Raw genomic sequence first — 15,813 nt, forward strand, 5'->3', positions numbered from 1 at the left:
CCCCCCCCCCCCCCCCCCTCCCAGGCTCGAAATCATGGAGATCCAACTGCCTCTACCTCCGGAGTGCTGGGATTAAAGGCATTTGCCATTTTGCCACCACCACCCAGAAAGGCAGGTTTACTTTCAGTGGAATTCAGGAGCAGATGAGGCACGAATAATGTCCATTGTCTTCCAACAATCATTAGGGTCCCTCTTCAGGACCCTCTGACTGCAGGGAATGATTTCTCATAACTGTCCTACTTTGCAGAAATCGGGCTCTGGGAACAAAGAAGGAAATGCAGTTTCCCACCAACATGTTGAAACATAGCACTCGACTTCCTGCACACCATGTCACAGTTGGCCACACCAGACAACATCTCTCTGAATCCATGCCTCTGTTGTCTCTCATTATACCTTTGCTCCTATGCATAATGAGCTCAGTAATTATTTTCCTTGGAATTGAAAAAGGCTGACTTTGACAGCTCATGCTTATTTGTCTGCACGCCAGTATCAGGAATAAACCAGATCACAGAAATATCTCTTATACATACATCAGGAATAAGCTTAGTGATCTCAGTGCTGCCTTCACTGAATGCCTCACTTCATAGTCAACCCTTATGAGTGGCCACTCTTCATTGCAAAGAGCAGTGATCTGCCTAGAGGGTCTCTGTGGCATAATGTCCTGCCCCCGCCCCCCCATCTCCTCCCTCCCTCCCCCCCATTAGCCTGGCACCAGAGGGATAGCAAGCAACCTCCACTAGCCATGAAACCCCACTGGGTTATACCTGGCCTAGCTCTGAAGTTTTCACCCAGCTCCTCCTCCTTCCTTTGTGCTGCAAGTACCTTTTGTTGCCCTATGTGAATCTTTTCTGAGAGTTTCTCGTGGATACAAAGCCTATGCAAAACTTACTTTAGAGGAATCCCAGAAAACCATGGTACCTTATGAATCAGGTATTTACACCTGGCATTGTATTGTCTAAAATGCCATTGAGTTTATTTTGAGATATGGAAATCTACTAGCTAGAGTGTAAATACAGGGAAAAGATGCCAAGAGGCAAAGGGAACGCACTTGAAGTCACGGAGCTGGAGCCCCCTCTGCAGCCACAGAGGCTAAGTTCATTCTCAGTGCATCTTTGAGTCTGTATTTCACACAGAAACAAAAGCAAAGCTGTTTCTCCAAAGCAATGCATCTCTTGAGTTACATTGTACAAATATATTTATTGACTTCTGGGTTTTTTTTGTTGTTGTTGTTGTTGTTTTTCGAGACAGGGTTTCTCTGTGGCTTTGGAGCCTGTCCTGGAACTCGCTCTGTAGACCAGGCTGGTCTCGATCTGCCTGCCTCTGCCTCCTGAGTGCTGGGATTAAAGGCGTGCACCACCATCGCCCGGCTTGACTTCTGTTTTAACGCTAAGACATTTTCAAAATATTTAAGTTGGTATATTTTATCAGCATCTCTTAATCGGATATTTGATCAGCATCTCTTTTAATCTCATGTCCTTTGTTTTTTAGCAACCAAAACATTTAAAATCAACCCAATACTATACAGGATCCAGATTCCCTGTGAATTTTTTATCTGTGTATGACTTTTTTATATTACTTTTACTGTCTCTTTAAAGAGTTTGTTTTATTTTTTAAAAAATGTTTCTATGACTGCCTATACCCATTTTCTTTCTTAAGTCTACATACATTTTTAAACACATTGTGACCCGTTTAAAGGTTTCTTTTTGTCTGAATCTGTCTTTATTGTCTAACTGTAATCATTTTATTTAATTTTTTTATTGTTTTTATTGAACTATATATTTTCTCCACTCACCTCTCTTCCTCCCCTCTTCCCCTGTACCCTCTCCCATGGTCCACACATTCCCAATTTACTCAGGAGAGCTTGTCTTTTTCTACTTCCTATGTAGATTAGATTTTTTGATAACTATTTTAAACTGGCAAGTGGACGTGGCTAGTAGGACCAAAGCACAGATTTTGGCTGTTGGCTGTACCTCATTCGGCTTTCCAACATGGTGAAACTACATTCACCTCTAATTCTGGGTGTTAAGAATATTTTCTAACACAAGCTCTCTGCCTACGCAAAAATCCCAATCAAGCCAAATCAAAACAAACCAAATTAAAAGATATCCAGATTTAATTGGACTTCTGTGCTCTCAGAAACTGGAAAGCTGCAAAGCAACTGGGGGGGGGCGGGGACACGTTTATTTTGGGGGCACATTTTAAATAGCCTGGGGGACTGGTCTTGACCTTTTCTGGGGAGGGGTCAAGGTTTGGCGGGTCAAGGTGCAAGGGACACATGGGCAGGGCCTGCAAAGATGGAGGCCTGAGGCCAGAGACCGGGATTTACACTGGGAGTCATGTTCACTGGCCCAATTCTAAGAGTCTGTGGGTCAGTGCCACCAACAACAACTTGTAGCACGCTACCCATAAACCTTTTTTCTGTATGAATAAAAACTAAATCCACTATGCAGTGTACTGTATGGGTTGGAGATGCTTCTGCCTCTGTGTAGTGTGACAGGAATCCAACATGCTATGCTCCAAGCTCCAATCCTTTAAAAAAAAAAAACAAACAAAGAAAAAAACAAAAAACCTTTTTCAGGTCTTCTGTGGAAACTCGAGAGTCCCACATTGGTACGTCAGTGTAGCCAGAAACTTTTTTGTGTCTTACCTGGTCCTAGTGGACCACTTCTCCCCACCCACCCCCACCCCCACAGCCATTTATAAAATAACCAATATTATTTGTGATATTAATTACAAACTATTATCTCAGGCTTATTAGCTAGCTCTTACAATTTAAATCAACCCATTTCTATACTATATTTTACCACAAGGCTCGTGACTTGTTACCTCACATTTTGCTTCCCTGATTGCAGATGTCTTCTTGACTTGGCCTCCTTTCTTCCTGTATCTCTGCCTAGATTTTCCACCTACCTGTATTCTGCCTGGCTATTGGCCAAATCAGCTTCTTTATTAACCAATGGTAATAAAGCATTTTCACATCATCCAAAAGGACAGCCCACATCATTGTTCTTTTTAAGGGAGGTCACAAGGGCAGGGGATAGACATTAAAGGACTGGGAAGTGAGTGTGATTAGGGTGTGTATGATGTGAAATTCCCAAAGCATTAAAAAAAATACTGTTTTGAAAAAATAATTTTGCCTTTTAGGACTCCACTCTGAAGAACAAGAAGTCAAAGGAGACAGGAATGGCCAGTTCAGAGAAACCCCTGTGGAAAGGAGAGTGCCAGAGAGACAAGTACATGGCATGTGTTTACAGACAGAGTAAGAATGACCTGAGCTTTGTGGTCTAAGAAACCCACTGCAGACACTGGGCACAGGGGTCAGTGTTCATCCCTTTAGTTCATCCCTTAGTACTTGTTGAGTATCAGCTGTGTGCCAGGGTCTTTCCCAGATGCCGGATGCTCAAACTCCTTCCTGACCCCTGTTCTGTTCCATCCTCACATGTTTATACCCCAAGGATTTTGTCCTTAGCTGCCTCAGCAGTCTGTTCAGATTCTGCTGTCTAGAACACAGACAAGCACAGCCAGCTTTCTACTAATTGACATCTGTCAGCACTACCCACAGGGACCTTGGGCCAACAGCTCAAATCCCGACTTTTCTCCTCATGTTCACACTGTCGTATCTTCCTGTCACCAGATGGAAACATTTGGAATCACTTCGACTTTTCTCTCCCAGGAAATCCAGTTGCCAACCCAAACCAACCACCAAATGCTTTACATCTAGGTCATACATGTAAGGACCTAAGTGAATCAAAGGCTTCACTGCTGAGAAGTAGCCATGATACTTAGAAACAAAGGCTTAGAGTTGAGTGTGGAACACAGCTGTAATCTCAGTACTTGGGAAGCTGAGGCAAGAGGATCACAAGTTTGAGGGCAGCCTGAGCTATGCAGTAAGACCACATCTTTAAAGGAAAATGAGCTTTTTTTAAGTTTGGGCTCTATCATCATTACCCTGGTGAATGTATTTAATTGTTTCTCAGGCTCCATGTCAACAGGGTAAAATACTTCCAACAGTTTGATAATTGTTGCTTCTCCCAATAACCTACAGAGAAATAAATTCTTTTCTCAATTATGCAGTGACATGAGTCTTACCATCTGTCCCATGATTCTGTGAGCATTGAAAATTCAAATTAAACAGTGTAAACAGACACATGACTTGAAAATTTATCCTGGGTAGCCATTGGGGATATGGGTCCTGGCTTGAAGGAAGTAGGTGAGCCTTGAAGGTTACATTACTCCTGGCTCTAGACTGTTCTTTCTGCCTCCTGATTGGGGCCATTAGGAACAAGCACAATGCTTGTTCTCTCTGTTAAGGACAAAGCATTCTAGCCTCCATGTCCTTCCCATTATGATGAACTGCTATTAGCCTTTTCTGTCTTAGACTTATTATTTCCACGTATCTTTGTTAAAATGATGAAAAAAGTAACAGTCTGAGACAATCTCCAGTCCTTTTTTAATTAAAATATTTTTAAATATTTATTTTTTTTTCTTTATGTGTATGAGTGTTTTGCCTACATGTGTGCCTATGCATTACCTTGAGTCCTCAGAGGTCAGAAAGGGGCATTGGATCCCCTGGACCTGGGGTTACAGATGGTTCTAAGCCACCATATGATGATAGGAACTGAATTCAGGTCCTCTGTAAGTGCTCTTAAGAGTGGCTCCATCTTTCCTGAAAAACTTAATATTTTTTAAACCTCTAAGCCTTTGATAATATCTCTCTATTGGAAAAAGATCTGAAGCGTTCATCTAATTAATCTTTTTTTTTTTTTTTTTTTTTTTTTGGTTTTTCGAGACAGGGTTTCTCTATGGTTTTGGAGCTGTCCTGGAACTAGCTCTTGTAGACCAGGCTGGTCTCGAACTCACAGAGATCCACCTGCCTCTGCCTCCCGAGTGCTGGGATTAATAAAAGCCAGGAGTCAGATATTGGGAAGTAAAGACCTGGAAGATCAGAAAACTGGGAGCAGCCATCAGTTGCTTTCTACCTGTCTCCTTCCTCCATCCAAAAGTTCCGAGATCCTGTCTCCATTCCACCTTATCACTCCTGTCTCCATGTTCCAAGTGCTGAAATTAAAGGTGTGAGCCACCACTGCCCAGCTTCTATGGTTAACGAGTAACTAGCTCTGCCCCCTGATCATTAGGCAATCTTTGTCAGAAAACAAAATATCACACAAGGATCTTAGTACTTTCTTATTTGTTTGTACCCAAACTTAATCTTTTTAGTTGATTTTCATTGTCTACAGAATAAAGTTTGTCCAGAGTGTATCTCTTTGGTTGGTCAGAAAGAAGTCTCCTGTGGCTCCCTGTGACCACAAGCTCACTAACATCTTCACTGTCCTGAAACCGATTTCCTCTACTACTTTCTCCTTTTCCACTCCAGCTCTAGCTTTTCTGGTTTTATTAATAATATGGTAAAATTCACCAGACATGTTTTCTCGTGGTGCCTATGCATTAGTTAACTCCTGCCTAGAGTGATTGTATCTTTGTCTCCTTCAATTACTTCAACTCCAAGCAAGTCAACTTCTCAGTGTGGTCTCTGCAGTAAGGCCCATTTCTTCTCTAAGAGCACAGTTGTCTATCACCCAACGTCTCCCTTTTCTTCTCTTAAGTGTGCCACCTTCTTAAACATTGTAAGAAGATTCATCTATATCTTAAATCTATTGATTATTATTTGTGTGTTCATATCATCATTGTGGTGGTTTGGATAGTAATAACCCCCATAGATCCATGTGTTTGCTTGGCCCATAGGGAGTAGCACTATTAGGATATGTGACCTTGTTGGAGGGAGTATGTTTCAGTGGAGGCAAGCTTTGAGGTCTCATTATGCTTAAGGTAGGCCTAATATGGCAGTCTCCTGCTGTCTACAGATCAAGATGTAGAATTCTCAGCTCCTCCAGCACTGTATCTTCCTGCATGGCACCTGCTTCTCTCCATGATGATAATGAACTAAACCTCTGAAACTGTAAGGCAGCCCCAATTAAAGTTTTTCCTTTATAAAAGTTTCTGTGGTCATGGTGTCTCTTCACATCAATAGAACCCCTAAGACAGGTGTAACTAATGACTCTCAGTGCCTAGAACAATGGTTAGCCTAGAGTGTATGCTTTGTTTGTATGCAAATGCTCATCTACATATACATAAGATGAACAAAATTCATACATGCCTAAGCCTGGCCCACTTCTCCCTACTGCCTTTCACAACTTCTATCCACATACAGGTGGGTCTTGTGTTGGTCCACTTGACTGGATTAATAGAGCCCTAACAATGCTGCTGAAGCCTGGGGCTTAGTGTATAGCAGGCCTGGGTGCTCAGATGGATACATTGTAAAAAAAAAATAATAATAATAAAACCTTTTATTGCCTATCTTTCTCTCTGCCTCCATTTCCTAGCACAGTAAAGTGAATATCTCTTCACCATGATTAATTGAAGATTCTGAAACCATGACACCAAATAAATCTGACCTCTCTCCAATTGTTTTGTTCAGGTATTTTGTCACAGTGACAAAAGCCAAGTTCCTAACATATTTCCCGAAATAGCTACTTTTTTATTTTTTTGTTTGCTTGGGATTTTTTTTTTTTTTTTTTTTTTTTTAAAGATTTATCTACTATGTATACAGGGCCTGCACATGTGCCCGAAGTCCAGAAGAAGACAACAGATCACATTACAGATGTTTGTGAGCCACCACGTGTTTGCTGGGAATTGAACTCAGGATCTTTGGAAGAACAGGCAGTGCTCTTAACCACTGAGCCATCTCTTCAACCCAATGTTTTATTTCTTGAAATAGGATTTCATTTAGCACAGGTTGGCCTTGAACTCACTAAGTAACTGATAATGACCTCAAACTCCTGATCCTACTCCTGCTCCCACCACCACACAAGCATTAGGATTGCAGTCTTGCACTCCTTTTATGCCTGGCCTTGTATTTTGTATTATACGAAATTATTTCTTACTTCCAATTATTTTAACAAAATACATGAGAGAATCATCAGCTTTATTATGCAACAGGCTTTGTGTTACATGATTTTGCCCAGCTATAGCCAAATGTAAGTGTTCTGAGAACATTCTAGGCAGGCTAACTTTGATATGGGTATGTTCATTAAATATATCTGCCTCATGATAGTTTCAATTGACTAGTAGTTTGTTAGAATCTACCCCAGCATAAGTCAAGAAGCATCTATACTTGATGCTTCAGATCAAAACAGCTGGCAGTTGCAAGGCTCACTCCCTCTCCATGCCAAACATCCACCTTCCAAGTCTTCACTCGTCACTTGTCCCTCAGTCTTCAGCTCAAGAAGAACCTATTTATCTACACTCTCTAGGCAGTCTTAATAGTGCTACAAGTCCAGGTTATTGCATCACTCTACTTGTAGACACTTCTTTCACTTTCATACTAACTTTTGATTTCAATGATTTATTTTCCTACTGGAACAATCAGAGTCTCCTGCTCAGGAAATAGAAAATACATTCAGAGAAAATTAGGCAAATAATTTTATCAAGAGACTATTTTCAGTGATGGGTGGAATTAATACATCAGTTATTAGAGTGCTGGAACCTTGGGGGAGGGTACTGTAGTGGTGTAGGAGCTGACATATCAAAATCATGGTTTGTGCTGGCTCCACTCCCTCAAATACCAAATGGAGTAAAATAAAAATAAACAAGTAAAATAAAAATAACCAAGGATCAAAGAAGTTAATATATCCAATATGACAAAGCTGTTAAGGATGAGAAACAGAACCCTACCTAACTCTGATGATTGTGAAATTCTATCACACACACCTTTAACACAAAAACACTTAGAGGTGTTTAAAAGCGAATTTGATAACTTGATTCTCTCTATATATAGTTTCATTGTACTTTGCTGGTTAAGAGATATTAGGGGCGTCAGTGAGATTGCTCACTTAAGTGGTAAGGGAACTTACCACAGAGGCTGTTGACTTGAGTTCAGTTCCTGGAGTTCACATGATGGAATGAGCGAACTGACTTCCACAAATCCTGTCATCTCTGTACACACCATTTGTGCCTACACATGCATACTAAATATATACATTTTTTAAGTTAAAAAGAATGCAGATGTGGACAGGGAGATGGCTCAGTAGGGAACAGCACTTGCTGCACACATATAAGGATGTGAGTTTGGATCTCAGCACCCACAAAAATCTGGGCATTGCTCTGTTGGCCTATAACCTCAGTGCTGAGGGCAGTAGAGACAGGATTCCTGGGACTTGCCAAATGCCAGCCTAGCTTCAGATTCAGTAAATGACCCTTTCTTAAAGGACTAAGGTAGAGAGAGAAAGAAAGCAAGACAGGGACATTCTCTTCTGATCTTCTCCACAAGCAATACCACCCCTTACACATAGGATTAGACCATACACAGATATACCAAAGAGACAGAGAGAGAAAGAAGAACCTTTTTGCAGCATCACAAGCCTTTCATGTTATTTGTATATTGTTGGAATATTTATGCCATTAGCACTTGTTGAATGATACTTGTTAATTGTACTCATTTTGCTAATACATTTCAAATTCTAAAACAGTTGCCAAAAGCTGTTAAAAGAGAACAATGGGAGCCGGGCCGTGGTGGCACACGCTTTTAATCCCAGCACTCAGGAAGCAGAAGCAGGTGGATCTCTGTGAGTTCAAAACCAGCCTGGTCTACAAGAGCCAAGACAGGCTCCAAAGCTACAGAGAAACCCTGTTTCGAAAAATCAAGAGAGAGAGAACAATGGATATATTTTAAAATGTAATAAATCTTGTAGGCCCATATTTCTGCACATGCTAAAGATTAATTTGGAATAATTTACATATATGGTATTCTAGGGTGGCATGAAAAAATAGTTGTTGGGCGTTTTTGTTTGTTTTGGTTTTTGGCTTTTTGTTATAGTGTGGAAAATGGAATGCAAGCAACAAGGGCATAAAAGTAAATCTCATAGTCTCACATATGGCTTTTTTCAAATTCTTCAAAGTACAGGTAATTCTTTTAATTTAAATGTGAGCCCATGGAAATTTTGGAGCAGCTGTAGAAAACAAGCCAGGAATTTTGTGTTACAGCTTGTTTTGGTGACCTGACCCTCTGCCCTTCACTGTTTGGAATTATGACAGAGAGTCATTTCTGTACCTACCACCACCTAGGAGGTGATTTAATGAAAGGAGTTACCAATTCCAAGAAGGGTGCTAAAGGTCCAGGAAGCTGACAGGAAGGGCTGAAGACTCCCAGGAAGGATGACAGCTAAGGTGGGGTCTTCAGCCAACAGAAAGACTAGGGAGACAACCATAGCTCAATTTGTTAGTTGGGGGATTTGGGAAAATAGATCACTCTGAGTTTTTCAAGGTCATACAAAGTTGAAGTCAGATATACTCTTCCACATTCCTGAGTGTCCTTCCCTATCAGCTCATTTCCTATGTAGTTCATCATTCTGCACTTACGGTATTTTTATTAGGCAACAATGTCTGATTTCTTCTTGGTCACAGTGATGCCGTATATTTCTGGAAACTTTCCCACCTATCACTGTCAAGAACTGAAGGAGTGCATCAATGTTTAGAGAGGAGTTTGAAAATCCTGCTACAAGGCAAGTGAGAATGGCCTTATGCTTGCATTTGTGGTTTCATTGTGGAGAGAAAGGTCCCAAGAAGCAGAAAGAGAGAACATCATTGTTGGGCACTGATGAACACTGAGCATCAAAAGTAGACTAAGCCACTTAATGTATCCGGAAGTACTATGTAGAGGTTCAGTAGCTTGGGTATTCAGGACTTATCAGAATACTAGCAGCAATTGGTGTGTTTGGTCTCCTGGCTTGAAAAAGGAGGCAAGCTGAGAATTCCCTGGGCTCTGCAGTTTTATTTGGACATGCTGTTCATTCTTTGACTGTGTGGCTTTTGCCAGTGGTTTTGTATGGATGGTACGTCTTCTTGCATCAGCCTCTTCTAGCTCCTTTAAAAATGTAAAGATATGTTGGGTGGTGGTAGCACACGCCTTTAATTCCAGCACTTGGGAGACAGAGGCAGGCAGATCTCTGTGAGTTCGAGACCAGCCTGGTCTACAAGAGCTAGGTCCAGGAAAGGCTCCAAAGCTACAGAGAAGCCCTGTCTTGAAAAACCAATATATATATTGGATATATATCTGGATGGTGATATTGTCTTCAATTATCTTGCTGTGCTGTCTCAACAACCCAATATCCAGTTGTTGTTAAACCAAAAATATAGATATGCATGTGAAATTGGATGTCTTCTATGATCTGAAGAAGTATTACCCAAACGTTCTTGTGTTAAAGGATTGGCCCCCAGGATGGAGCCATTTGTGGTAAAATACTAGGGGTAAGGTCTAGTGAGCTGGAGGATGGGGCCTCCAGTCATTGACAGCAGTCCTCAAAAGATATTGGAGAATTCTACCTCTGCCTGATTCTGGTCAGAGAAATACTATCTTGCCAGCCCCTGTACTGATACCATTGCTCTTTCCTGATGTGGTACAATGGAGAATGGAGTTAATGCCAATGACATACCCCTGAGCTAAATGAACATTGTCTCAGCAGCCTACCTCAGGTATTTTATTTTAGTAACTCAAAGGTGACTGGTATACAACCTAATTCAATTTTTTTAAAAAAAGGACTTGGGATGAAGTTAAGTAGTAAAGCACTTGTCAAGCATGTGTGAGGCTCTGCTGTTCAATCCCCAGTGCCTCAAAATTTAAACCAAAAATAAAAGAAAAACATACAACAGTGTTATGGCAAGACCTCCAGAAAGATGCACGATTAGGGAAAAATACTTCCCTGGGCAGGCAGAGCAAAGAGGGCTAGGAACAGTACCAAATGAAACCTTAGCAGGCCCTTATGCAGAGTCAGGGACTCGTGACAGGATTTCAGCCTCCATTTGTGGTTGGGCTGCACATTTCAGATATGGACACCTGCTCAGCTGTAACCCTGATATAGCTGTCAAGTGATTCAGTACAAGCCAGATTCTGTCCCTGGACCTCAGGCTCACAAATTCCTCATGATGAAAGATGTAGCTTGAGAAGTCAGGATAAATTGCAAGCCTACCACTACCAGCCAAACATTTTAAGTCTCCCCTACTGGATCCCAAACTTTTTTTTTTCCTTATTGCGGATGAATGCAGGTGAGGACATGTGCTTATTTTGAAGTGTTGGTGAATGAGGGTAAGGACATGTGCTTATTTTGGAGTGAATGCTGGCAAGGATGTGTATTTATTTTGTAGTGTTGGTGAATGCAGGTGAAGAGGTTTGCTTATTTTGAAAAGTGTCCTGAGTCTCCTGCATTCTGTATGGGGAGGGATGTGCTTGTTCTCTGGCCTTCTCCATTTTGCTACATTTCACTTATTTTTTTAATATCCCCTTATATATTTGTACAGGTTAATTTATTTAAGTTGTTTCTAATTCTGACACTATCTTGGCAAAGTAATGGTTTTTTATTTCAAAGACAATGAGGCTCAAATAAGTAATTTTCCCGAAGTTTAGCCAGAAAAATAGCTGTGGGTAACTTAGCATGGGTCTCCCTCACTACACAGTAGTTCACTGTTATACCTGTAAAGGCAAAATCTATGGCTTTTCCAATCAAGGGCTTTTGTTGAGCATATATACAGGAGAATCTCCTATTGGTTAGCCTTCTCTCTGCCTCTGGTAACGTCTTTAGAAATGCATCTGCAGGGGCTGCAGAGACGGCTCAGCGGTTAAGAGCACTGACTGCTCTTCCAGAGGACCCGGGTTCAGTTCCCAGCATCCACATGGCAGCTCACAACTGTCTGAAGATCCAGTTCCAGAGGATCTGACACCTTCACACCAGTGCACATAAAATAAAGAAAATAAACAAAAAGAAAGTTAGGAGATATGAGAAATACAGATGTCAGGAAGTGAAGTCTGGTGGTAGATATACCAAGAGCAAGAGAAGAAACCGCCGGCTGGGAAGTTTAGAATAAAACAGCAATAAAATGTACATTTATAAAAAAAAAAAAAAGAAAGAAAGAAAGAAAGAAAGAAATGCATCTGCAGTTCTTCTATGCAGGAAATGCTACATTTGTATAAAACTTGGAAAATGACATCACCACCCAGGCATGGTGGGACATACTTGCAATCCCAGCATATTGAAGGCTGGGACAAAACAAGAGGGAGTTCAGAACTATTCTTGAGTTAGAGGCTAGCCTGGACTATATGAGATCCAGTCTCAAAACCAAAACCCCAAACTGTTCTCTCCCCCCCCAAAAAAGGACAGAAATAAAAGAGTATCACCAGTTATTAAAGTCAGATGAGAGTCATTTCTTCAAAACTTGTACTGGGTCTTGGTGATCAGAGACTATCCCAAAGATCCTATTGTCCAGCTACTCCCTTCCTCGTTCTAAAAATTTCTTCTGAACATGAAGAGACAAGTTTTTTCCATTGAAACTAAGCTTAATTTTTTTTTTAAAAAAAAAAGACAAGCTCAAGTTGCTTATGGTCTAATCTGCTGAAGAGATGGCTTGAAAAGTTGGATATTGTCATCTGTGATGTGAAACAGGAAATGACTTTGAACTGGTGAGCCTAATTTCTTTCAGTAGTCTGAAGACTGGGTGCATTGGTTAGCCAGTAAGCTTGGAATCTGACTCTCCCAATGTTGGACTCTAGCGTCCAAACACCGAGGAGGAGTCACCCCCAGAGACCACCTCAGACACCACAGCTGATGCAAAAGCATGAGAATTTGATTAATTCTGTCATGACAGGGTCCCCCAGCATTCGGGAAGCCGAGGGACCCTGAATAGCTGGTACAGTCTACTTTTAAAGGGGCCACAGAAGCTAGGGGGGTTGTTCTTTGACTATTCTGATTGGCTTATTCAAAAGGGCTATTACCAATAATTGACTGGAGAGCTGTTGCCAGATCAGATGAGGTAAGAGGTCATTTTGACCCTGTTTCCCAGGGGACCGAACCAAAACATACGTATATGGGTAATTGTTCAGGAACTGAGTATGTGCGAGTGTAGCTGTTAGGTCCTTGGTTCCCAGGGGAGGAGGGGAAGCACTATGGCACAGAGGCTGAGAGGATTCAGAATTGTCAAAAATGGCTTCAGGATTGTATTAAAGTCTTACACCATTCCTTCCCCAACTCCTAGCTCTTGGTCTATAGAGGCATAGTTATGTATATAAGTATAGAGGCCTCTTATGTAGGTTATGGGGACCCAGACTCGGGTCCTCATGGTTGAGCAGCAAATATTCTACCATGTCCTCAGACCCATATATCAGATATATTTTAAAAATCAAAAAAAAAAAACCCAAACTAAGATCATGTCATTTGTAAATATTCATTTTAAAAAGTCAAGCCGAACATGATGTTGACCCCAGTACTAAGAAGGCAAAGCAGGAGGAATGTGAGGATAGCCTGGGATACAAGTGAAACTTTGTTTCAACAAACCCAATAGTATATGGCTCAGTTGGTAGAGTGCTTGCCTAGATGAAGGAGTCCCCGAGTTTATCCCCAGAACTGCACAAACTGGCTTTTGTCGTAGTGAACTCCTATAATCCCAGTATTTGGAAGGTAGAGGCAGGAAGACTAGAAATTCAAGGTCATTTTTGGCAACATATTGAATGTAGGGTCAATCTGGGACAAAGGAATCCTGTCTCAAAAAACAAGGGGAATAGAAAGCTTAATTTCTTTAAAAAGTTATACTTTGCTTTGGCCACAATAAAATTATATGTTTATCCTGTGCTAAGCCTGCATATCGTCCCTCCATACCCCTCAATAGGCAAGGAAGACTCACTGGCATGCAGTGAAGCTAGGAAACAGTGATCATTGTAGTTAACCACTCCCAAAGGGAAGACTATATACAAATAATGCAATACAGAGCTACAGTCCCAGCTTTGTGTGTATGTGAGATATGTTTGTGTAGATATATGCATGTGTGTGAGCAGGTACCCGCTTACATGTGTGTACATATGTGTTCACCACTTTTTTTCTTTTGAGACAAGGTTCTCAATATGCAGCCCAGGATGACCTGAAACTCATCATATAAACCAGGTTAGCCTTGAACTCACAGAGCTCCTTCTCTATCTGCCTCCCTAGTGCTGGGATTAAAGAGAAATCTCTCCCTAATCTATGCCTCCACCTCCAAGCTTTGGAGATAGCACTGAACTTTACATGGATTTTTGAGATCCAAACTCAGGTTTCCAAGCTTGCACAGCAAATACCTTGCTATGTGAGCTATCTCCCCAATACCCTTCTGGTTTTTGAGGCAGGATTTCTCTCTATGAATCTCCAGATGACCTAGAGCTAAGTAGCCTAGGCTGGCTTTATACCTCCCAAGTGCTGGGATTATAGCTGTGTGTTACCACACTCAGAAAACCTACCCTTTTATTTTTTTTTTTAATTTTGAAGGACAAGCAAGGTTTTATTGAGGAGTATCTTTCCATAATTTAAATAAATAATCCTCCCTTAATTTAAGTAGTTCTTTTTTAAGAGTTTTTCTTTTCTTTTTTAAGATTTATTTATTATGTATACAATGTTCTGCCTGCATGTATGCCTGGAGGGCAGAAAGGGGGACCAGATCTCATTATGGATGGCTGTGAGCCATCTTGTGGTTGCTGGGAATTAAACTCAGGAAGAGCAGCCATTGCTCTTAATCGCTGAGCCATCTCCCCAGCCCCTTTTAAATAGTTCTTAAGTAGTCACATTATTATCCTTCAGAACAGTATCCATTTAAGTGAAAAGCAATGGCTGGAGTGACCTGAGCTCTAACTCACCATCCTAGAACATTGACTTGAAGGAATCACCAGTCTGTGCATGTTATTTAAAATCACATAAGTGACCAGAGAACCACAGTTTTGTTTGTCCTAGGAAGCTGTCTTGTATTCAGTTAATGAATGGCTGTGAGTGGGCTCCAGCCTCGAGCACTTTTAATTGAGGTTTGCTCTTGAGAATTAAACAACAGAACTCACATAGTAATTATCTTTAAAATTTATAATTGCTCTAGAGGCTTAGAAGCCAACTAAGACAAATGAGGCAGGAAGAGGGAACTGACCAAAACTGTTCTACTTTCACAAAAGCAGAAGCAGGGATCCCAGCTAGTCACTTAATAAAGGTTGGTCTTTTTCATGATCTTAAGAAACTCTTCCTCATTCACTTCTCCATCGCCGTCACGATCAGCTTCATCGATCATTTCCTGCAGCTCCTCGTCCGTGAGACTTTCCCCCAGCTCATTGGCCACACGCTTGAGGTTTTTGAATGAGATTTTCCCGGTTTCATCATCATCAAACAACCTGAAAGCCTTCAGAATTTCTTCTTTGGTATCTTTCTCGGCCATCTTCTGAGTCATCACAGCCAAGAAGTCATTGAAGCTGATCTTTCCTGTGGCCTCTTTGTCTACTTCCGAAATCATCTTCTTCATCTCTTCCTTCCTGGGTTCAAAGCCTAGTGCTCTCATGGCCACCTTCAATTCCTTCACATCGATGGTCCCGCTCCCATCAGAATCAAAGAGGTCAAAGGCTTCCCGGACTTCTTGCTTTTGGTCTTCTGTGAGTTCAGGCTTAGGACCCACCTTTCTCTTGTAGCTGGTGGAGGCCACGTTTGGCTTCCTTAAGTTGGACGCCATTGTCCTCCACGATTGGGTCCTTAACGGCACCCTGCCACCGCACGTGGTAGGTGCCCCTGCTATTGCGCTTGCGCCAGCCCCTACGCACCTTCTGTCTGGACCACAGAACCCCCCACCTCCATCAGTGAGATCTTATTTACATTATAATGCACAGTTTCCTCAGTTTGTCATTCACTTTCCACAAGTTGACACCTGCTGTCCAGAACCTTGTTGTAGCTGCTGCTATTGTCTCTACAATTCTTCGGAACATGCAGTTCTTTCCGA

General features: G+C 41.5%; 1 protein-coding gene and 1 long non-coding RNA gene across 7 annotated transcripts in view; one reads left to right on the forward strand and one right to left on the reverse strand.

Moving 5' to 3' along the window:
- LOC126495503 (uncharacterized) overlaps window positions 1–6,336 on the forward strand; it is a 9,908-nt gene extending 3,572 nt beyond the window's left edge. For 3 of the 6 annotated variants that reach the window (XR_007590152.1, XR_007590151.1, XR_007590155.1), the window contains exon 3: window positions 3,145–4,782. This is a non-coding gene — a long non-coding RNA (uncharacterized lncRNA). The other 3 variants (XR_007590156.1, XR_007590153.1, XR_007590154.1) reach the window with 3 other exon arrangements.
- An 8,694-nt stretch (window positions 6,337–15,030) lies between these two features.
- Window positions 15,031–15,549, reverse strand: LOC126495504 (centrin-1). Its single transcript, XM_050133087.1, has one exon. It carries the CDS (start codon window positions 15,547–15,549, stop codon window positions 15,031–15,033), a length of 519 nt encoding a protein of 172 aa, XP_049989044.1.
- Between the last annotated feature and the right edge of the window lie 264 nt (window positions 15,550–15,813).

The sequence above is a fragment of the Alexandromys fortis genome, unplaced genomic scaffold (assembly GCF_014885135.2).
Source record: "Alexandromys fortis isolate MF-2015 unplaced genomic scaffold, M_Fortis_MF-2015_v1.1 scaffold_496, whole genome shotgun sequence".
NCBI classification, from domain to species: Eukaryota; Metazoa; Chordata; class Mammalia; order Rodentia; family Cricetidae; genus Alexandromys; species Alexandromys fortis.